Source organism: Nomascus leucogenys, chromosome 11, assembly GCF_006542625.1.
Source record: "Nomascus leucogenys isolate Asia chromosome 11, Asia_NLE_v1, whole genome shotgun sequence".
NCBI lineage: Eukaryota > Metazoa > Chordata > Mammalia > Primates > Hylobatidae > Nomascus > Nomascus leucogenys.
Genome location: NC_044391.1, coordinates 53,457,162 through 53,480,065, shown reverse-complemented (window position 1 = coordinate 53,480,065; position 22,904 = coordinate 53,457,162). Strand labels below are relative to the sequence as shown.

The 22,904-nt window shown below is 47.6% G+C and overlaps 2 protein-coding genes and 1 non-coding gene across 8 annotated transcripts in view; 1 reads left to right on the top strand and 2 right to left on the bottom strand.

Moving 5' to 3' along the window:
- TSFM (Ts translation elongation factor, mitochondrial) overlaps nt 1–19,540 on the top strand; it is a 33,944-nt gene extending 14,404 nt beyond the window's left edge. The window contains exons 6-7 of one of the 6 annotated variants that reach the window (XR_004032273.1): nt 10,793–10,916; nt 19,434–19,540. Coding sequence is in view for 2 of the 6 variants with exons in the window: in XM_003252745.2 (XP_003252793.1) it covers nt 5,144–5,220 (77 nt within the window). In the remaining 4 variants the exon portion in view is untranslated. The other 5 variants (XR_004032271.1, XR_004032270.1, XR_004032272.1 and 2 more) reach the window with 5 other exon arrangements.
- AVIL (advillin) lies at nt 3–19,079 on the bottom strand. Its single transcript, XM_030822328.1, has 18 exons — nt 19,014–19,079; nt 17,182–17,256; nt 16,253–16,449; nt 13,965–14,073; nt 13,762–13,872; nt 13,294–13,496; nt 12,754–12,832; nt 12,543–12,641; nt 11,324–11,477; nt 11,123–11,223; nt 10,519–10,656; nt 10,260–10,418; nt 9,294–9,473; nt 5,825–6,247; nt 4,749–4,937; nt 3,735–3,803; nt 2,394–2,519; nt 3–615 (listed from the first exon to the last, which is right to left on the bottom strand). The coding sequence occupies exons 1-18, from the start codon at nt 19,077–19,079 to the stop codon at nt 502–504; spliced, it is 2,592 nt and encodes an 863-aa protein (XP_030678188.1). The 3' UTR covers nt 3–501.
- On the bottom strand, nt 9,087–9,193 carry LOC115837468. Its single transcript, XR_004032500.1, has one exon. It is a non-coding gene; the product is annotated as a U6 spliceosomal RNA (small nuclear RNA).
- Nucleotides 19,541–22,904: the final 3,364 nt, after the last annotated feature.

The following is a 22,904-nucleotide window of genomic DNA, read 5'->3' as shown; positions in this document are numbered from 1 at the left end:
TGTTCATTACAGATATCTTTATTTGAAAAGTTAAAAATGCTTTGACACATTACAGATCTGGGCATTTGGATTTTGCCTATGGAGTGTATATATGATTTCAATGATTTACAGGTTAAATAGATTTTAGAAATAATGATCTTCAAATTGAAAACAAAGGTAGGTCCCGGTATAATATTAAACAAAGTTATTAAACATTTTAAGCATTGTTTTTTGGCTCTCTTTCTTTTGATTTCTCCAGATTTATGGAGTTTTAGTGCTTTCTGCTGAGACTTTAGCTAGAGGGCCATAAAACCCAAAAACTATATGGTTAACATTTTAGGTATATAACAAGCAAGGAATGCAAGGATGAGAAACATGGAGAACATGCTGTGATTTGCAGACTCTATTATATCTAAATTAAGTAGCTGAATGTCAGGCAGAAATTGGTGGATAAATTATTTCCTGATATTGGCACTATCTGCTCTTTTCTGTGGCCTTGCAATAGATATAGGCCTTCTTGCTTTAGAAAAGCCCCTTTTCTTTCTTCATTTGGAGCTGTTTCCAGCCAGGCAGAGCTGCAAATTGTCCTCTTGTGATGCCAAACACAGACACAAAGTCCTGTTCAGAGAGGTAATTCTAAGAGAGAAAACAAAGTTTCTAGTTAGAAGGAAGACATGACAGCATTGCCAACAGAAGTTGAGAAAGTCGGAGCAAGAGGGAGTTCTAGGTGGATCCTTGAAGAGGGAAGTAGAATGAATTTCTCAGAAAGGCTGTTAAAGATTTAAATTATTCATTGGAGAGGTGTTCTTCAGGTCAGGGAGTCCCATTTTGGCCTGTGGCAGAAGCTTACTGGATTCACTGCTCTCATAGTGCCAGCAAGTACCAGTTTCTTGCCAGAAGGCAATAAATGGGTTATGTATTAAGGATGAATTACAGACATCAAATTTTGGCAGAATGAAGCACGAAATTGAGCCACGGTTTTCCTTGTTTTCTGCCTATAACTACCATTTTTACCCAGAAATTTTCAAATGCATGATCAGGTGGATCTTACTGAGCATAAAATTCTTCTAAACATTTACTTAATGATTTATTGAATATTTATATACAAGTAAAGATTATTAATATATGGGCTTTGCTTTCAAGAAAATTGTAGTCCAGATACTTGAGTTGGCTAGATAAGACATTGTGGGAAATCGAGTCCAGAGTCCATTCCCACATCAACTTCTTCAAGGGGAAAAGACATTTATTCATTTTTTTTTTTTTTTTCCGAGACAGAGTCTTGCTTTGTGGCCCAGGCTGGAGTACAGTGGCGTAATCTCGGCTCACTGCAACCTCTGCCTCCTGGGTTCAAGCAGTTCTCCTCCCTCAGCCTCCCAAGTAGCTGGGACTATAGGCACCCACCACCACACCTGGCTAATTTTCGTATTTTTAGTAGAGACAGGGTTTCACCATATTGGCCAGGCTGGTCTCGAACTCCTGACCTTGTGATCTGCCCACCTCAGCCTCCCAAAGTGCTGGGATTACCACCGTGCCCGGCCAAGAAATTTATTCTTTTAACTCAAATATGTTAATTCATTCAAGCAAAACTTATGAATACTTGTTATCTGCTAGGCGCTGTTGTAGGTGCAGAGAAGCTGAGAATATGATGGTGAGCAAGACAGACAAAGGTCCCTCCTTTTAAGGATATTACTAGAGGGGGAAATAGGCAATGAACAAGTATAAAGGGACTGGAACGGGTATGGGAAGCAGTATTAGAGTGGTCAGGAAATGCCTCCCTGGGGAGGTGACATTAGGGCTGAGACCTACATGATGAGAAGGTGCTGGCACTGTGATGATTTGGGAGAAGGACGTTTTTTCAGGCACGAGCAGTAGCAAGTGTAAAGGCTCAAAGGCTGGAATAAGCATGTTTAAGGAACAGCAAAGCAGCCACTGTACTGGCTGAAGGGTGGTGAGTGATGAGGGTATTGGTATATGAAATGAAATCAGAGAGCTAGGCAGGGGCCAGATTGTATAGGCCTTCACATTCTTTTTTTAAATGTAGTGGGAAGCTATTCGAGGTGTTTTAAACAGGGCAGTGCCATATATTTTAAAGATCCCTTTGGCTGTTGCGTGGGGAACGGATTGTAGAACAGGTGGAAGCCAGTTGGATTGTAGTAAGTAGTCCATGATAACTGGACTAGACTAGTAGCAGAGAGATGGAGAGGAGTGAACAGAAGCTAGCTGATAAACTGATGTAGGTGGAGAGAAAAGAATCAAGAAAGAACCCTGTTTTTTTTGGTTTGAGCCCCTGGGTAGCTCAGATGTCCATTGAGCGGCTACAACGTGCCGGAACTGTCCTAGGCCATTTGCTGACCTGAGTTTTTTACTCACAGAGAGCTCCACTTCCAACAGACACAGTTCCTTCAGCCACTCACCTCCTTTTTAGCAGGGTCTACATCCTCAGGCAGCTCCTGATTCTGGTTTTTCAGCAGAACTGCTATAGGGTAATATTTTGGCTCACTGTCATTAGAATTCAGGGAGAGGGTTGCATTCTTCATGTCCTAGGTAAGATAAGAATGTAGGCACAGGGAAAAGACTCCTCGGTGTCTGCGTGGTTACAGTTCTGAATGTGTATAATATTTAACATTTTGACTTATGCCACTTCACCCTCTGTAATCATCTTTGATAACAATGCTCCCCAAACCTGGCTGCATGTCACAATCATCTGGGAATAGAAAATACTCAGATTTGGGGGTTGTTCTTGGGAAAGCTGATTCAGTAAGTCCAAGGCAAGTCCTGTATAGCTAGTTTGGCATACATGTTGTGCCTGAATCTCATTTGAATATTGGGATCACATACCTTTTCTTGGTACTTTTATTTAGCTCTGCATTTCCAGCCTTTAAATGACTTCAGGTTGTAGTCCTACTTACATACAATTTAAAGATACTACATCAACATTAGCTTTGGAATCTGAGTTTGTAGAGCACAAAGGACAGAATTGCCAGATGGTTTGAACACCTGGTGCCATGCACTCCTCCTGAGGTTAAAGAACTGCTGGATTCCTGGCCAGAGGCTCCACTTCTTTTAACCATTAAAATAGGTGTAAATGGCCTAAGTTCCTGTGGACTTCACTGTCACAAACGAATAAAAATGTCATTTGGGTTAGAAGCTTATTTCTGAAAAATACTGCCAATGACTTTAATCGCTCCTAAATGGCAGAGTTGAATAATAAAACAAATTTTCATTTTTTGTTGTTGTTTTTTTGAGACGGACTCTCGCTCTGTTGCCCAGGCTGGAGTGCAGTGGCGCCATTCAGCTCACAGCAACTTCCGCCTCCTGGGTTCAAGCAAGTCTCCTGTCTCAGCCTCCCGAGTAGCTGGGACTACAGGCGCATGCCACCATGCCCGGCAAATTTTTATATTTTTAGTAGAGATGGGGTTTCACCATATTAGGCTGGTCTCAAACTCCTGACCTTAGGTGATCCACCCGCCGTGGCCTCCCAAAGTGCTGGGATTACAGGCATGAGCCACCGTGCCCAGCCCCATTTTTGTTGTTTTTAAACAGCAAGTCTGTTTGAAAATCTGGAAGTCAGGAAAATAAGGAACTTGGCTCTGAAACCTGCTTTTCTATTGATTACAAAAATCTTTACATCAAAACAGACAACTATGGTAATACTAAGGACATGAGTTTTGCCCATGAGCGTCTGTAGCATTTGTGGGTTCTCTGGCTCTGGTTGCCCGTGTGGCTGGCTTCTCCCAAGAGCGAACCCGACTCACAGCAGTGATTCGCATGATAGCAGCAGCATCTCCCAGCTCTTCTTTTAATTGTTCATATGTTTTTCCTGTCTGAGAAGAAAAAAGAGAGAAAACACAGGATGAGGTCTTTCTTATAGGGGAGGGACATCTTAGGTCTGGTCTGTGTCTTCAGGAAAAGCAAAAGAGCCAGGGAGTCAGAAGACATTTCAAGGATAAGTAAAAATGAAAATCCCCCCTTTTGGGTCCATGCAGGCTTGAAAGGTGCCTAAACATAATGCACATTCTTTGATGGTAACCCCTCAGTCCTCCCTATAAGGTTTAAGAAAGAGCAGTTGAAGGCCAGGCACGGTGGCTCACGCTTGTAATCCCAGCACTTTGGGAGGCCGAGGCGGGTGGATCACCTGAGGTCAGGGGTTCAAGACCAGCCTGACTAACATGGTGAAACCCCATCTCTACTAAAAATACAAAAATTAGCTGGGCGTGGTGGTGCATGCCTATAATCCCAGCTACTTGGGAGGCTGACGCAGGAGAATCACTTGAACCCAGGAGGTGGAGGTCGCAGTGAGCTGATATTGTGCCATTACACTCCAGCCTGGGCAACAAGAGCGAAATTCTGTTTAAAAAAAAAAAAAAAGTTGATTAGGAGTCAGGAAACCTGGCTTTCTGTTGATTAACTGTGACTTTAGACAAATAACTTATCCTCTTAGCTTCCTTATCAATAAAATAGGGAGCAGTACTTCTACTGGCTATCAGGATCGTTGTAAAGATAAAAAAGATGATGCGTATGGATACACTTTATAAACTGTTTATACTTCACACTGCTTATTGCTGAGACCTGCTGTGAATTGTCAACCTGGACTTAACTGCTGTGGCAGGTGAAAAAGAGGAGAAAAGTAAAAGGCAGGGACTGGGATGGGAGTAGGGAAAGGAGGTCTGGTTTCACTGAGCCGTGAATCAGTACCCCACCTTCCTGCCCACTGAGCTGTTCTGAGCTACCTAGCAGGAAGTTAGAGCTTCCCCACTGTCTTTTCTTACACTCCAAATGTTAGGGTCCCAGGCTAGGAACCAGCCTGTGAAGGTGGGAGGCTCAAACCCCTGCTTAATGATCAGGATTGGTGTGTCGGGATCTCGGCCGCTGGGGTGAGTGTGCAGGTACTGCTGCGCTGTGGCAAGGGCACTCTCCTTCTCCGTGGCGTTGGCCTCAGCCCCAGTCCACAAGAACACCTGTTATGGTGGAGATTTGATGTATGTTACTGTGTTCATACCAAGGACTAAGTACTAGACCATACACGTTACCCTATCTTTCCCCTTTCTTTCGTGAGCAATTCACAGCCTCAGAAAACTTTCTCAGCCTAATTTGTTCAGCAGAGAAAAGTTTTTCCAGAATCAGCTTGATGTTTATCATTTTAATTGCTATGTGTGTCTTCCAGATCTGCTTTTCCAAATTGGAGCTGTCTCTGCACTTCAGCTTCCTGAATCCAGCTTCTTGCAGAACATCTCCTCTTGACTGCTCTAAGCACCTTAAAAATAACACTCTCAAGATGTAGCTCTTCTTTACTAAACTTGGATCTGAGTCTCCACTTTTGATAGGTGGTATCCATCTAGTCACCTAAGGCAGAAACCTGGGAGTTTCCTAGAAACCCCCCATATCCAATGAGTCACCAGGGCTGACCAACTTTACCTCCTAAGCATTTGTCAAATCTGTCACCATCCCTCCATCCCTACTCTGCTGCCCTTATGTGGGCCCACAGTAGCTCTTACTTGACCATGACAATAGTCTACTGACTGCCTTTGTTCCCCCAAAGGCCCATATCCTCTGCATGTGGAGTCCGTTGCTATTGATCCTAAGATTAAAATGATGATAGGATGGCTGGGTTTTTCCAAAGCAAGGTGGGAAAATGCCCAGGATGGTGAGTTTCAAACATCATTCTCAAACATCACCCCTGGAAAAAAAACCCAGGCTTTCTTTTGGTCACTGCTGACAAAAGTTTGATTGAGCTGGGGATGGTCCAGGGCTACCCTAGGTTTATTCTAGGGTGGGGATACTACACAAAAACAACCCTTACTGTGGGAGTCTTCGTCATGTTCTGAGTTCTGCAGCTGCGTCTTACCTGGTCCCAGGTATCTAGGAGCATCACGTCACCAGGGTTCAGGTCATCCTGGGTGAAGTCTGTGATCTCAGTGACAATGAATTGACCAGTCTTATTGGAACATTCAAAGAGACGGGACTGGACATCTAGGATTTCCTGCTGAAGTCTGCAATACAGTCCATTTAAGGGCACCGAGCTGCTTAGAAATGTTTTTAAAACTGAGGTTTTAGCCTTTGTGCAATTCACAAGCCTGGCAGGCAGGGGGAGCCCAGAAGAGGGGGAGGCTGTGTTCCCATACCTTTTATCATTGGCATAGGGAGTTTTCCCTCCCAGTAGGTCCCAGAACTCGGCCGGCTCCTGGCCCTCGGCCACAGTGTTCTCGCTGTCATCACAGAGAAGGCTGGCCAGCTCCTTAGCCATTGCCCGCTCATCCCCACTAGACCCCTGAGAGTGGGGCGAGGAGAGCACAGGTGTTAGTTGCACAGGGACACTTTGATGTGGAAAGAAAAGCATCTGAGACTAATAACTCAGTGTGCCAGGATCAGCTACCAAGCCACAGTCCCTCAGCCTGGGAAGACAGACAAGTTTGTTCTGGTGCTGGGGAGTGGCGAGGAAAACAGTGTGGAGCAAAGAACAGGACTAGGCTTTGAAACCCACAGTGGGTGTTGGCAAAAGTCACCTTTGTTTCAGCTTCAGTTGGAATTTAAGCACCTACTTTTGATTTTTTTTAGAGAAAAAATTTAAATTTATTTTTAAAAGTACATACAGTAAAATATACGCTTTTGACATACAATTCTAAGAATTTTGACAAGCAGAATCATGTTACTACCACCACAATAAAGGCACAGAACAGTTTCTTCCTCAGTCCCTCCCAAAATTATCTGGGGCTGCGACCCCTTTGGATTCAAAGCCTCCCTGAATCTTTAACCTCTGGTAACCATGAATCTATTCTCCATCACTATAGTTTTGCCTTTTCCAGAATGCTATAAGTGGAGTCATGCAATATTTAGCCTTTGAGTCTGGCTTCTTTCTCTTAGCAGAATGCATATGAGATCTCTGTTGTGTTTACCAGCGGCTCATCCCTTTTTATTGCTGAGTAGTATTCCATCATGTGGATGTACTACTGTTTGTTTATCCATTTTCCAGTTGGGTTGTTTCTGATTATGAATAAAGGTGCTATAAACATTTGTGCACAGGTTTTTGTGTGAAGATAGTTTTTTGTTTTACTTGAGTAAATACCCAGGAGTAGTATTGCTGGATCATACGATAAGTGTATGTTTAACTTTGTAAGAAACTGTTAGCTGGATGTGGTGGATCCCCACCGTAATCCCAGCACTTTGGGAGGCTGAGGCAGGTGGATCATCTGAGGTCAGGAGTTGGAGACCAGCCTGGACAACATGGCGAAACCTCGTCTCTACTGAAAATACAACAATTAGCTGGGTGTGGTGGCACATGCCTGTAATCCCAGCTACTTAGGAGACTGAGGCAGGAGAATCACTTGAACCCAGGAGGCAGAAATTGCAGTGAGCCAAGATCACGCCACTGCACTCCAGCCTGGGCGACAGAACGAGACTCTGTTTCAAAAAAAAAAAAAAAAAAATTGAAACTGTCGAAATGTTTTCCAGAAGCTGTACCATTTTGCAGTCCTGCCAGCAATGCATGAAAATTCCTGTTGCTCTGCATTGTTGCTCACATTTTATGTTGTCGGTTTTTTTAGCCATTCTAACAGATGTGTAGTGGTTATCTCATTGTGATTTTGATTTGCATCTTCCTAGTGACTAATGTTAAGCATCTTTTCCTATTCAATTCTTTTTTGTAAAACAATTTTAGTGCATTTTATTTTATTTTGAGAGGGAGTCTTGCTCTGTTGGCCAGGCTGGAGTACAGTGGCGCAATCTTGGCTCACTGCAACCTCCACCTGCCAGGTTCAAGCAATTCTCGTGCCTCAGCCTCTGGAGTAGCTGGGACTACAGGCGCACACCACCATGCCCAGCTAATTTTTTGTATTTTTAGTGGAGGCGGAGTTTCACCATGCTGGCCAGGCTGATCTCAAACTCCTGCCCTCAGGTGATCCACCTGCCTCAGCCTCCCAAAGTGCTGGGATTACAGGCGTGAGCCACCGCGCCTGGCCTTAGTGCATTTTAATCCACTATTGCAATATGAATTGACATCATATTTTGTGTTTTTGTTCTGTATTAGTGCCTGTCTGTTAGAGTCCACCAAACTCACATGAGAAGATAAGTCATTATCCAGCCTCCATCTGCATAGAAGTTTATGAGATTTCTGCTAGATGTAAGCAGGGCTTTCAGTGAGTTTCTTTTTTTTTGAGACAGAGTTTCATTCTTGTTGCCCAGGATGGAGTGCAATGGCGTGATCTCGGCTCACCGCAACCTCCGCCTACTGGGTTCAAACGATTCTCCTGCCTCAGCCTCCCGAGTAGCTGGGATTATAGGCATGCACCACCACCCCGGCTAATTTTGTATTTTTAGTAGAGACCGGGTTTCTCCATGTTGGTCAGGCTGGTCTTGAACTCCCGACCTCAGGTGATCCACCTGCCTCGGCCTCCCAAAGTGCTGGGATTATAGGTATGAGCTACTGCGCCCGGCCTTCAGTGAGTTTCTAATTGGAGTCTGATTGTGGAGAATGTTGGAGATCCTTTTGAAGATTCCTTAGAAAAAAGGCTTCTCTTTTTGAGGACTGCTCCAGCCTACTCTGTTTTTTTTTTTTTTTTTTTTTTTTTTTTTTTTTTTTTGAGATGGAGTCTCGCTCTGTTGCCCAGGCTGGAGTGCAGTGGCGTGATCTCAGTTCACTGCGCATGCTGCCACGCCCAGCTAATTTTTTTTGTATTTTTAGTAGAGATGCGGTTTCACTGTTTTAGCCAGGATGGTCTCGATCTCCTGACCTCGTGATCCGCTTGCCTCGGCCTCCCAAAGTGCTGGGATTACAAGCATGAGCCACAGCGCCCGGCTTTTTTTTATTTTTTTTTTTTTTTTTGAGATGGAGTCTCACTCTGTTGCCCAGGCTGGAGTACAGTGGTACAATCTCGGCTCACTGCAACCTCCGCCCCCTGGTTCAAGAGATTGTCCTGCCTCAGCCTCCTGAGTAGCTGGGACTACAGGCACGTGCCACCACGCCTGGCCAATTTTTGTATTTTTAGTAGAGATGGGGTTTCACCATGTTGGCCAGGCTGGTCTTGAACTCCTGACCTCGTGATCCACCTGCCTCAGCCTGCCAAAGTGCTGGGATTACAGGCATGAGCCACCGCACCCGGCTTTTTTTTATTTTTAATATGGAACGCTTCATGAATTTGCATGCCATCCTTGCGCAGGGACCATGCTAATCTTCTCTGTATCGTTCCAATTTTGGTATATGTGCTGCCGAAGCAAGCACTCCAGCCTACTCAAGGTCCTTTGACCTTGCTGACAGGAGGAGGGGAGTGCAGGTCTGGGCTCCCAGGGGCTAGTCTGACCCTGGGGCCCAGCCATCCTACCTTGCCGTACCACAGGTAGTGCTCTGCCTGAGTTCGCAGCAGAAAGACATCATTGGAGTTTAGGGAGGAGGCAAAGGCTGGAACCTCCACTGCTTTGGTGTTAGATTTGTCATTTCCATGAATTTGGAAGAGTCTTACCGGAGGGTCAGGCTCGGCATTTCCCTTCCTGGAAGTCCCACCCTAGAGAGAAGAAAAGCAGAGTCCAGATCTAAGGAGCACCATGTGAGCAGAGCGCTAGAGGAGCTGTTGTGGGAAACGTGAATGTTGTAATACTGTGTTTGCCCTTGAGCTTCTAGGCTCACTGGAAAGGGTCAGGGTGAGCTGGAGTTATGGTACCAGTAACAACAGCTTTCATTCTGAGAACTTTATCATATGCCAGGCTCTGTGACTGGTGCCTTACCTACATCATTTCATTGATCCTCATGATAACTCTATGAAGTAGATGTTATTATTCCTCAGTACAGATGAGGAAACTGAGACTTGGAAACTTGACTAGTAAATGACAAGGCTAGGACTTGACCCCAAACTTATGTGATATCAAGCATGTGACATTACGCATTGCTTGGTAGTGCTTCAGCCGGGGCTTCATGGAAGAAGTGGGACTTGAATTTGGAAGGGCACATCTGCAGTGGGAGGGGTATGGTATGGTACATGTGAGGTCTAATGAAGAGACCCACCTGACGAGTGGAGGGTGCAGGTTAGGGAGCTGACGGTGGTGCACCTGCATAGGTAATATGGGTCAGGTTATGAAAGACCTTGAACATAATTTAGATAGTGGTTCAGACTTGAAGCCCTAGGCAGCTGGGATTCACTTGACTGTCTTAGAGGGATTAACCCCCTTTTTCCTCTGTCTAATCCAAGCCTGACTCCCTACCTCACCCCTCCTCTGCTCTCCAATAGTCCCGTGCTGGTTTGTTAGTTTGGAACATTCCAGCTCACGGTGTAATTTTATCACAGCATCCTCACCTCAAAGATAACTAGCTTCCCTTTGAAGATGGCCATGAAGTGGCGTGGCTCCGTCCCCATCCTGACTCGAACCTGCACAGCGGCCCCATCAAACTGCTGATCCACCTCCACTGCCTGGTATGCCGAGGCTGCCAGCTCATCCTGTGAGGCGTGGCGGCCCTGCAATGGTGAGAGGCCATGAAGGACCCATGCTCCCCGCCCCAGCCCAGTGGCCAGAGGATGCATCAGGATCCAAAGCTGAAGCCTGTGCCAGGCCTACCTGCCAGATGTACAAGATGTGATGTGGCTTCCCGTTCACCTCGTATGTGTAGAGGACCAGATAACAGTCTCCCCCATAAAAGAAGCCATACCATTGATATTCCACAGGGACCAGCTCCAGGTTCTCAATTCTCCAGACCTGAGCATAGAAGGAGACACCGTTTTCCAGAGATGGGGGTGCTGGGAGGGGCTAGGTCACGCTAAAGAGAGAATCCAGGTGGGGAAGGTGCTGACATTTACTCCGTGTTCTCTCTCTCCCTCTGTTTCTCTCCCAGTGCTGAGGACTCATCACATTTGCATGATTTGAATCCTGAGATGAACTGGGCCATCCTGGTCAGGAGCATCCCATCATGGCTTGGTCTTTGCAAGGCTGAGCAATGATTTGAATATATCTTCCAGGTGAGATACTGATAGCACATTTAAGGATGTGCCTTTCACTCCCCTGAAAACTCTACAGACTCACAAGACTCTTAGAGAAGACTCCTGAGGTGCTGGAGGGGAAAGGGAAAGCAAAGCAGACACAGAATCGCCTGCACCCCTGCCCCCAGCAGGACAGCCAGGAAGGTCAGTGCTTCCTGCCCTGACATTTGAATCATTGGGCTTACCTCAACTTTTCCGTTGCCATCATCGACCATTCTTTCCTGGGCAGCTACCTCTGGCTTGGTATGTAGCAGAGTCACATCAAATTTATCCTGGAAAACTTTAGCTGTGGAGAAAGGGTTGGGAAAAGCCGAGTGAGTAAGAAGCATCTGTGCCTGCCTTTCTAGAGTCTTAGCAGTGAGAGGATGATCTGGGGGCAGTCTCACCAATTTTACCAATGCTGAATGTTTTCCCCAGGCCCATGGTCTGGTCCTTTACTGACCACTTCTGGAACAGCTGCTTGAACATGGCCGACTCAGCACCATCATTGACGGTCTCCACATTGGTGCTGCTGGGATAGCCCTTCATCTTGATGAAGCCCTGCAGAGCCACCCATTCCCAAAGGCAGGTCAGTGGTGGAATACACTGAGTTCTTTGCTTGTCTGGTAATTCACCTCTATGAAGCCACATGATAAGAGTCACCCTCTGGGAGTCAGAGTCAAATTCTAACTCACTTTTGTCTAAGGACCAAGGTACCTGCCTAAAAAAAAATGACTGAGTGGAATATTTTTGGATCTCTTTATTGGCTTGTGGTGATTATGATTGTTAATTTTTAGGAAGATTATGCTGTGTTCTTTCAGTACTTTTGTACTTACTGACTTTGCATCACATTTGTTTGCTCATTTATTGCTTTGTAAGTGCATCTGGCTTGGTTCATCTGCATGGATCTGCACAAATATAGGCTCCTTGAGGACAGGGCCATTAACTTTGATATGTGATATCCCCTTCAATAATAACAGCCACCTTTTATTCATCAGGTCCTGTGTGCCAAGAACTGTTTTGAGTGCTTTTTTTTTTTTTTTTTTTTTGAGACGGAGTCTCACTCTCACCTAGGCTGGAGTGCAGTGGCCTGATCCCGGCTCACTGCAACCTCCCGGGTTCAAGTGATTTTCCTATCTCAGCGCCCCGCCAGGTAGCCCGGACTACCAGCATACGCCACCATGCCCGGATAATTTTTTTTGTATCTTTAGTAGAGACGGGGTTTCACCATGTTGGCCAGGCTGGTCTTGAACTCCTTACCTCAGGTGATCCGCCTGCCTCGGCCTCCCAAAGTGCTGGGATTACAGGCGTGAGCCACTGCGCCCGGCCCTGAGTGCTTTCCAAATGATATTTAATCCTCACAATAACCCTAGGAGATGGGTATGACCCCCATGTTAGATATGGGGAAACTGAGGCCCAGAGGTGTTAAGTATGTCTTCCTCAGAGCACACAGCTGGAAAAGACAAAACCTGGATTTGAATCCCAGTTTGTCTGCCTGACTTTGCAGTCCATGTGTGTAAGCACAATGTTATATGCTCAAATACCTAGCATGGCTCTGTGAAGTGACACACCTGAAGTGCTCTTAGCAGAATTATTTGAACAGTATTGCACATCTGTAGCTCCTACCAGCGCTTTAGACATGGCTGCCTGTTTTTCAGCCTTTGTGGCTCCTTTTCCTTTCCACACGTAGATTTTGGTTCCACTTTGGTCCAGGATGTAGCAGTCCTAAAGCAGCCAGAGATATGGTTGATCAAGATCAGAAGGAAGATTTTGCACAGAGTCTGCTTCTGAAGCAGGTCTGGCTACCCCAAGCTAAGTCCACCCAAACTCTACTTACATCATGGTTCAGTAAGTCCTGGACCAGAGGCCTCGTTGCTACCTCTGTGACTGCCAGCTGCCCAGCTGAATCTGAGATACTGGAGAAGGGGAGAGGTTAGCCTGTGCCTTTTCCTCTATAAAGCATCTTGTAGTCAACTAGATGTTGTTGTGGTTTGGTTTTAGTTTGGAGTTTCTGGGTAGAGTGTGACTTCCTAAGACAGCCATGGCTTGAGTGAGGACAGGAATGTGCGGACTTTTTTCTCTGGTGGAGACTTTTGTTCATCTCTCTCCCAAACATTATCCCTTCCACATCCCTGGGCATGTGTAGGCCAGAGTAAAGGAAAGGTCTCCTCAAGAGATCAGGAGAGTTGCTAACAAGAACAACTGCCTCCTTGAGTGGGGGATCTCCAAGCTTTCTAGGAGCTACATTTGAAAAGGACTAAGAAGAAAACCAGATGGCTACACCGAAAACAAGGAGCCAAGCAGAGGTGGCTGGTGTTCTAGGGGACACCTTCCCCCCGACCCCAGCTTCCAGCTAAAGCCAGGTTTAGCTACTCACTGATACAACATGATATTTGATTTCTGCTGCTGATCTATGATCTCATCAGGGACTGCAGGCTTGATAATGGAGCGTCGGCCAAGGGTGTCCTGAAGGACTTTCATCAGCTCTGGGCTGGCTGCCTCCTTGTCTCCCTCGATCACTCCTATTTCAGCACGGCCCCCTCGCTCCCTGTCTCGAATATCCTTTGCCAGAAGCATAGCCTGTCAAAGAAGCCCAAGGAAGCCCTCAGCTCCTCTGGGACCCCTTTCTGCCTGATGTCTTTGGGGAGAGCAGCCTAGATCCCAGACACAGGAGTTACTCAGATGCTGAGGAGTCCAGGGTGAGTCACAAACTCACACACTTGGCATGTCTCCAAGACAGATTCTACTCAAAGGCAAGGGTTCCACCTTGATTCTTGGGGAATAGCCAGCACGGAGGGAAGAAGAAAGAGGAACTTGAGAGAGTGCTAAGGCTAGGAAGCCATACCTTCAGGCGCTCCCCACTGTTGCTCTCTGGGCCATTCCATTGGATGATGACTTTCCCAAGGTCCAGCAAGAAGACATCACCTCGGTTGAAACTGTCCCAGCTCATTTCCACCTGTCGATGAGAGGTAAACATTGTTCAGGAAGAATTCTTAGGTACCAGGTGGAGAAGCCCTGGGCCCGGGGCAGACAGTGTGCAGGACTAACCTCAGTAGCCCTGATGTTTCTTTTCCCTTTCACATGTAGCAGCCGCTTCACGTCATAGGTGTTGGTCTCCACATGCTTCATCCCAGAGGTGACACCCCCCTGCTTGTAGCTAAGGGAACATCCATTACGTTATTTGAGTGCCTGCTATGTGCTAGGTTCTGTTATTTTTTTATTTTATTTTTTATTTTTTTGAGACAGAGTCTTGCTCTGTCGCCCAGGCTGGAGTGCAGTGGCGCAATCTCGGCTCACTGCAAGCTCCGCCTTCCCGGGTTCACGCCATTCTCCTGCCTCAGCCTCTCTGAGTAGCTGGGACTACAGGCGCCCGCCACCACGCCCGGCTGATTTTTTGTATTTTTAGTAGAGACGGGGTTTCACTGTGGTCTTGATCTCCTGACCTCGTGATCCGCCCGCCTCGGCCGCCCGCCTCCCTTGTGCTGGGATTACAAGCGTGAGCCACCGTGCCCGGTGGTTCTGTTATTTTTAACAATTTTTAACAAATTTAACAATTTTAACAATTTTAAAAATTTAACAGTTTTAAAAATTTAACAATTTTAACAATTGAGTGCCTGCTATGTGCTAGGGAGACAGTGGTGAATTACACAGATGCAGCCTCACTCATGTGATGACGACAGTACATCAGCAAGGTAAATAGAGACGGTGGCAGCTGCTGCCCCACAAGTAGACTGGGTGAGTGACTTTCTGGTAGCGAGTCAGGGCAGTCTTCTCTGAAGAAATGACATTTGAGCTGAGATACTCTAAGGAAAATGAACCAATACCCAGAGGAATAGTGCTCCAGGCAGAGGAGACATCAGTGACGAAGAGCCCCACAGCACAGAGGGCTTGTTTTGTTCCAGGAACTGTCTGAATGCCAGTGTGTTACTGGGAGAGGGATAAAAGTTGGGCGGCAGCAGAAGCATTAATGACTCCACAGCCTTAAGACCACCTACCCTAGGAATCAGCTCGCCCACCCTGCACTCAGCCCAGCCCAGCCTCCGAGCCAGGAGTCCTGCACTTTAAGGGAATGCAGAAGGTAGCCCCAGAGCAGAGGGGCTTTGTCCTTGGGTTCCCCAGTGGCTCAGTGTGCTCCTCTGTGCCCAGAAGGGCCTCAGTCAGTGGAGACTGCTGACCTGCAAGAAGCTGATCTTGGCCCAGCCTCACAATTCTCAAGCTCATTGGAATTCCTCTTTTTGTTTTAATATCAGGGGCAAAGTTTTGAGTTAAACTTCTCAGTTGATGGAACATTATCATCGGCCTTCGCTCCCTCTCTTGTGTTACGCGTCTGTGCATTCCCTTTATCTGCCTGCCCTACTCCCATTCCTCTCTCCCATACGCTTCCATTCTAACTGTTGACCTTTTTATTTTCATTCTAGTAAACTGTGCCCCCCACCTCTTTTTTTTAAAGACGGGGTCTCACTATGTCACCCAGGCTAGAGTTCAGTAGTGCAATCATGGCTCATTGCAGCCTTGACCTCCCGGGCTCAAGTGAGCCTCATCAGGGACTGCAGGCTCGATAATTGAGGGCTCAATACCCTCAGCCCATGGAGTAGCTAGGACTATAGGAGTGCACCGCCATGCCTGGCTAGCTTTTTTACAAAATATTTTTTGTAGAGACGAGGGTCTCACTATGTTGCCTAGGCTGATCTTGAACTCTTGGGCTCAAGCTATCCTCCTGCCTCAGCCTCCCAAAGTGCTGGGATTACAGGCATGAGCCACCACGCCCGGCCATGCACGTGCTTCTTAAAATAGAAATTGGCATTCTGTTATATGTCTTAGTCTGTTTCTTACTTGGTGTGCTAAGCACCATGTTTGTGAGCTCTGTCCTTGTGTTAGGTGTGTATCTAATCTGTTGCTTCTGGCTACTGCATAATACTCTGGTGTGTATGTCCAGTCTCCGAGTGATGGACACCTACGTTGCCTGCAGCTTCCTAACATCATTAATGAGGCTGCTATGAGCAGTCTGGTCCATGTGCCCTTATGGACCTGGAAACGTGAGGATTTCTGTGAGTTACACACGCAGAAGTGGGATTTGCAAGTGGCACTGACTACTCTCCAGGATGCTGCGCTAGTCCACACTTCCATCAGCAGGGCACAAGGGCTCCTGTTTCCCCATAGCCTTGCCAACACTTGGCACCTCCCAGCTGTTTAATTTGCTGCTCTAGTGGGTGGAAGTGACAGCTTTGTTTTGATTTGCATTTCTCTGATTACTTTCTTGATATGCATGTTGGCCTTTTGGGTTTCCTCTTCTGTAAGCTGCTGTTTCTGTCCTTGCTCTGTGCACCCCTACTCACATGATGCCCTGCTTGAAGTAGCCACGGAAAGTATCTGACTCATGGTACTGGACCTCTCGGTGCTGCACAGGGCTGCCTCCCAGGTAGTCGTCCAGCTGTGTGGTATAGATGGCTGCGCAGCTTTGCTCATCCTGGGAGGAGTCCTTCCCGATCCAGAAGTGGATGTCCTGGGATAGGAGACTGGCCACTCTCCGGGTCTGGGAGGTAGTCAGAGAGATCAGGTCAGGGGCCAGCTCACCTCCCCTTTGCTGCTGGCCCCTCTGTGATGGGGAGAATGCAGCACATGTGCCTGCCCTTGGCAGACTGAGGACCCTCTCTCCTGCAGTGGATGTGGGAGCTGCCCTGGCCCCCAAGCAGACCTGCAATCATGGCATAAACTTTGGCAGCCCAAATTCCTCCCCACATTTGGGGAAAGTTGACAGCTTGTTGTTCCCCAAATAAATAGAGACCAACGGGGATCTTTTCCCAGCCGGGTTGCAGGCTTACCTCACAGGTCCCCTTGGTCCCTTGCACTCACACAACTGGCACAGTGCTGATCTGTACATCTGCACGACCCTGTCAGCACCGTTCATGTGAGTCTCCTCCATGAGAATGAGCACTTTGAGGCCAGAGACAGGCCTTGCATTTATCAGGCCGCCTTCCACACCACTTTAATGTGGGGCCTAGGCCCGGGAGAAGTGCTGCTTGTGGGTGGCTCACTGAGGTGCAGACTGAGGGTCCTACCCCCATCCTCTGATGCAGAATTAAAAACCCAGGCCTAATGATGGCCTTTGATAGTCAGACTGGAGGTCTGCTCTGCATAGCACTGAGGAACCATTGAGACCGATACCTGGGACTGACTATCTTCCCTCACCAGCACATCTCCCAGTAGAGCCCAAGAACTGGCCCCAGGGGGAGAGGCTCACAGGAGTGGGGAGGAGGGTGCTCACCGAGAGGATGACGTAGCAGTCCCCTTCATAGAAGTTGCCATGGGCGCTCACAGGCACCAGTGCCAGCTCCATTTTCTGGAAGGACAAGGGGTGGGTACAGGCTACATCCCCTCCCGCCTCCCTTCCCCATGAGCCTCCCTCTCCTCTCTGTCATTCGGTGCAGGTGGTGGGGAGAAGGAAGGGAGATGTTCTCAATGACCTTATAGGATGTTAGGCAGCCAGCCACAGGATTAATGTGGCCACCCCTCTGGCTTCTGTGAGCTCTGCTTGCATCACCCCGGATCTGAACCTTGGTCCCTATCCTGCTTTCCCTCGCCCTGTTCTCCTCTCCACTTCCCACCCGATCTCATCTCGCACTATTGTGGGAAGCCTGTGAACCACCTCCAGCCCTTTGCTGGATATAAATGACCAAGTACAAACCCTTCTCTGAGCCGTTGTGCCAGCACTTCCAACGCTCTTCCCAACGCTGACCACTGGGTGCTGGCCCAGGCCCATGTAGGAAAGAACTCTTGGATTCTGCGGGGCCGTGGGGGGTGGAGGATAACATTTGGAGAGTGCCAGCGGTCAGCAGGGCTCTGTGCCAAGTGTCTTATATTTGGAATCTGGGTCAGGACCCTGATTTATCACTGCATGTATGGCTTGGCCCTGGAGGACTGTTCACACAGCCTTGATGTAGATTTTCATCACACTCTCCAAGTGAGGGAAACTTGCGGCCATACTTGTGTGTGTTCTATGTAAAATGTGTTAAATATACTGCAAATCTGGTAACCGTGTTTTAGTACTTGTTTTTTTTTGTTTGCTTTTTTTTTTTTGAGACGGAGTCTCACTGTGTCTCCCAGGCTGGAGTGCAGTGGCACGATCTCGGCTCACTGCAAGCTCCGCCTCCTGGGTTCACGCCATTCTCCTGCCTCAGCCTCCCAAGTAGCTGGGACTATAGGCGCCCACCACCACGCCCAGCTAATTTTTTGTATTTTTAGTAGAGGTGGGGTTTCACCATGTTAGCCAGGATGGTCTCGATCTCCTGACCTCGTGATCCATCTACCTCAGCCTCCCAGAGTGCTGGGATTACAGGCGTGGGCCACCACACCCCGCCAGTAGCTGTTAGTTTTTAAGGAAACTGGAAGCCTTCAAACAATAGAAGTGACCTGGGACTCACAATCTCTGCGAGGCTTGCTGGAGAGCTGACTCCCCCTCCTGGTTGAGGATAGTGAAGTGAAGCATCACCGCTGGGTTTTATGCAGCAGCAACTGACTGGGCTCAGGGCAGGGGTTAGGGGGAATCCTCGTATCTGGCAGGTGGAGCTACCCAGGCCAGGGTGTTTCCAAGCTATGGACTGCTGGAGCTCACAGCCACACAGAGGGGCCCAAGCCCAAGAGGAGACGGGCTGAACAGCTCCTCATCTCTGCAGTGCCCCCTCACCTCTGCAGTGCCCCACCTCTCCCCATATTTTGTAGGAGCCAGGGTGCCCTGTGGAAGACATGTTCCATTTCTCTGATGGAAGCTGCCGGGAGTCTGCTGAGTAGGTCCCACCTGTCTTTCCAGGGTGTTTCCTGCAACTGCAGACTCACTGAGCAGGTGGCTGGCTAAAGGACAAGCTTGTTTTTGCCTGGAGCCCTGTTCTTCGGGGCTGAACATTTCCTCCACTTGCCAACCACCTGCTTTGAGCACCCAGGAGAGGTGAAGGATGGGAAATAGGTACTTTGATGCTGCCTCTCATTCTCCTCAAACCATAGGCTAAGGGGTGCTGGAGGGCTGTTGCCTAGCAGCCCCAGGCAGCCAGACTGCTTCCAGATGCCAGTGGTCACAAGTAAGGTGCCTCCAGCCCAGCTCACCTCTATTCTCCAGACAATGATCCCAGGGTCGTTGTCCACAGCCCTGAAGGCACTGGTCAGAGGCATGATGCTTGTCTTTCCAGGACTGAAACATCACAGAACAAGAGGGGAGATGATACCTTTTGCCATAGTGGGCATCAATCCAGTTTTTCTGCTGAGCTGCTTCCCAGTCTGTTGTCAGCCATCCTGCCACACCCTCGTGGTGCATCCCTGCACCATTTCACAATGATGAGGGCAAGGACTTGTGCAAGTGCACATGGTGAGCCTGGCTGGCCTGGGGATTACCACCCATGAGTTCTGCTTACCACCTGCCATTGCCCTTAAGAGCTCTGGTAATCATCATGGTTATTTACCAAAGGGGTGATAAATATGTTAAGCCCTGTATTGATTCACTTTGCATATGTTATCTCTAATTTTCAGAAGGTGATTTTCTTCATCTTACATTGTGTGAATTTGAGGTTTAGAAAGGCTGAATAAAGTGAGGAGCGCCTCGGCCCGCCCGCCCCATCTGGGAAGTGAGGAGCGCCTCTGCCCAGCCGCCACCCCGTCTGGGAAGTGAGGAGCACCTCTGCCTGACCGCTGTGCAACCTTCCAAGTGTGAAGTGACAGCCTTCGTTGTAGAATGAATGAAGACACTGGCACTGATTATATAACACCTTGGCAGCTATCTCAAGTCGTTGATGGTGGAGGTATTGGAATTATAGAAGAAAGCAAACACACAAATTTGACTAAAGGAGATTTTGTGCCTTCTTTCTATTGGCCCTGGCAAACCAAGGTTATTCTGGATGGAAATAGCCTTGAAAAGGTGATATACGTATGAACGTATCTGATTTTTTCCCCCCGTATAATTCTTACTTTGTGCATTTGATATTCAGTTGTGTTTGTAATCACGGAAAAATAAAAGCATATGTTTTCAAAAAAAAAAAAAAAAGGCTGAATAACTTGCACAAGATCACACTCTAGAATGAAATCCTTGTCTGAGCCCCAAACCTGTGCTTCTAGCCACTTTGATGTACTACAACCCTTCCTATACCAATCTAAGTTCAGTGGCATTTGGAAAGAAATCTAGTCAGAAAAAATATTTCCAGACTCAGTTGCCTTCTCTCACTCTCATTCCAATTCTTCCCAAGTTCCCTGCTTGCAAGGCCTTCTCCACAGATGACTTTAACCTTCTCTTTGGCTTTTATCCTTTTTTTTTTTAGAGTAAACTATTCTAAAACTCAAACAACCCTTCCTTCTTTTGTCACTACTATATTCCCTGTGCTTTCCAGATGCAAAGGAAAGTAAAATGGCAGGGCTGGGCCTGGGACAAAGGATTCTGGGCGCCAGCAGGGTGTGGCCTGGTCTGGCCTGCAGACAGATGGCTTCCTTTCTCCCTCCCACACAGACCCAAGTTTCTCTGTGAAGTGTGAACCTCAGACACTTAGACGTCTCAGTTCCTTCAGGATTGAGCAAGTCACGGTGGGGAGCGGGGGGAAGTGGTAAAGATCTAAGTCTGTGTAGGTCGTGTACCATGTGTATTCAAGGAGCATCTTGGGTAATTAAGCACCTATCCATGTCCAAGGTCACGTAGAGGCTTTATAGAATTAAAATACCTGCTCTCAAGGAGCTTCAAATCTGATAACGTGCATAATTAATGTAAAGCTAGATTAATTTCTCCCGAGAGGCAAAGGAAAAAGGATGGGGTTGATGGATTTACGTAAGATTTAAAAATTCACCCAGAAAGGACTGTATGGATTTTTGCTATTTGGGGACATACTGTGCTTGTTAAGAGGAACATGTCTGACCATTGTTTTCTTGAACCTTGATGGACAAAGCCAAGTTTGGAGAGCATGCGCCATCTAGTAGCAAACTCCCTTTGTCTACTGCTGCAGCAGGACTAAAGCAAGGCAGTGGTGCGGAGCAGCCAGTGTTTGAGAATTTAATTTGATAACTTGTGCTGCCCCACCCTGTGCTGCTCAGAATTGCCAGGAAATATGGTGTTTGGGTTTTCTTCAGACCCTACGTAGCAGTCATTAAAGGCAAAAGCCATGAGCCAACTAGGGGAAGGGGACAAGGGCCAGTGAATTCATTCCTTGGAGACAGAGAACTGTCACCCTGGTAAAAGCCAAACCAGCCGGCAGCAATTAGGACTGTGAGCCTCAAAGGCTGAAACCTGTCCCATTTCCCAGCAGGAATTTAGGAATCAAGGAGCTCACTGGGCCAGGCACCCTGAATGCGAGAGGATAAGCTCCAGGAAGGGACTTCCTGTCACACTGGAACACAGAGAAAACACAGTTCTGACATCAAATCTCCGAAAGCTGGGTCTCTCCTCTCCTCCCTAAATCCTAATTCAGTATCCTTTGAGAGGACTGCAGAAACCCCGTGGGTGTGGGGCACAGTTTTGAAATGTCAGATTAAAAGCCAGTGGCCAGTAATTCTCAGAGATGCCCTTATGGACGGACCCTGAGCAGAGGAAGCTGTTTTTTGTTGTTGTTTTTGAGACAGGGTCTTGCTCTGTCACCCAGGCTGGAGTGCAGTGGTACCGTCACAGCTCACTGCAACCTCCACCTCCTGGGCTCAAGTGATCCTTCTGCCTCAGCCTCCTGAGAAGCTGAGACCACAGGTGTGCACCACCATGCTTGGCTAATTTTTTTTTTTTTTGTAGAGACAGGGTCTCACTATGTTGCCCAGGATGATCACAAGTTACAAACTCCTGGGCTCAAACAATCCTCATGCCCTGGCTTCCCAAAGTGTTGGGATTACAGGTGTGAGCCACCTCTCTGGGTCAGGAAGCTGGTTTTAACTCCTCCTGCCTTGCTCCATACCATTTTTCTCTAAGGGTAGGTGAAAGGGGTCTGTCTTTCCCAGCTTTTGAAAATGTGCCCTATACGTTCAGCTGCCTCTAAGGGGTTCTTCTCAACAAGAAGTTTGCAAAACTGGCCAGACGCCTGGTTCATTTTAAAAGCTTCATCTCAGAAGACAAAGCCAAGGGACTCTCAAGCTCCTCTTCCTTTCATTTCTTCCTCATTCAGGAGGATTAACTGGCATGCCCCGTAAATCAGACACCTTACCTTGCCTTCTCGCTCACCAGCCTTCCCAGTTTCCCGGCGCGTAGGCAGCAGCAGTATTGAAGAACCACTCCAAAGCAGGAGGCTCCAGGTCCTGCTGCCTTAGCTTAGTCATGGCCGCAGAGACACTGGGTTATATTTGCTTGTGTTTGCATCTTAACCGCATTTTCCTAGTCCTGGCCAATCAGAGCCAACCTAGCACTGAGCTTGACTTATTCAAACCAGAGGGAAAGCTTTATCTGTTGCCTATTCAAAACAGCAAAACAAGAAGAGCAGACTTTTAAAGGCTTCTTTGAACTCCAGCTCCACGCCCTGATCTAATTGATTTTTTAAAAAGTGCACACAGCCCATCAATAATGCAGGAAAGAGGTTGGAAGGATATGAAATTTGCCATATTGTAGATATGGATGCATTATGGTGATGACAGGAGGCAGAAGCTGGAGCTGCCCCATGAGTGCCTGTGATGTCTAGGTTGGCAAGAGCCTCCCTAAGAAGCTTCTGGCATTTCTCAAAGGGAGGGGAAGTCTGGGAGAGGAGCCAGGAGAATTTTATTAGGCCACAGTTTTGCTCGTTGGGGTCTCTACTAGTCATACAGTAACCAATCAATATTTGAGTGCCTACTGTTTGCCAGGAACCATGCTAGGCTCTCAGCTTCAGGGTTCCCAGTTTGGAAGAATCAGTGAGGGGCACAGAAGAATCAAGACTCCATCCCCAGGGCTGGGTGTGGTGGTGGCTCACGCCTGTAATCCCAGCACTTTGGGAGGCTAAGGTGGGTGGATCACAAGGTCAGGAGTTCGAAAACAGCCTGGCCAAGATGGTGAAACCCCATCTCTACTAAAAA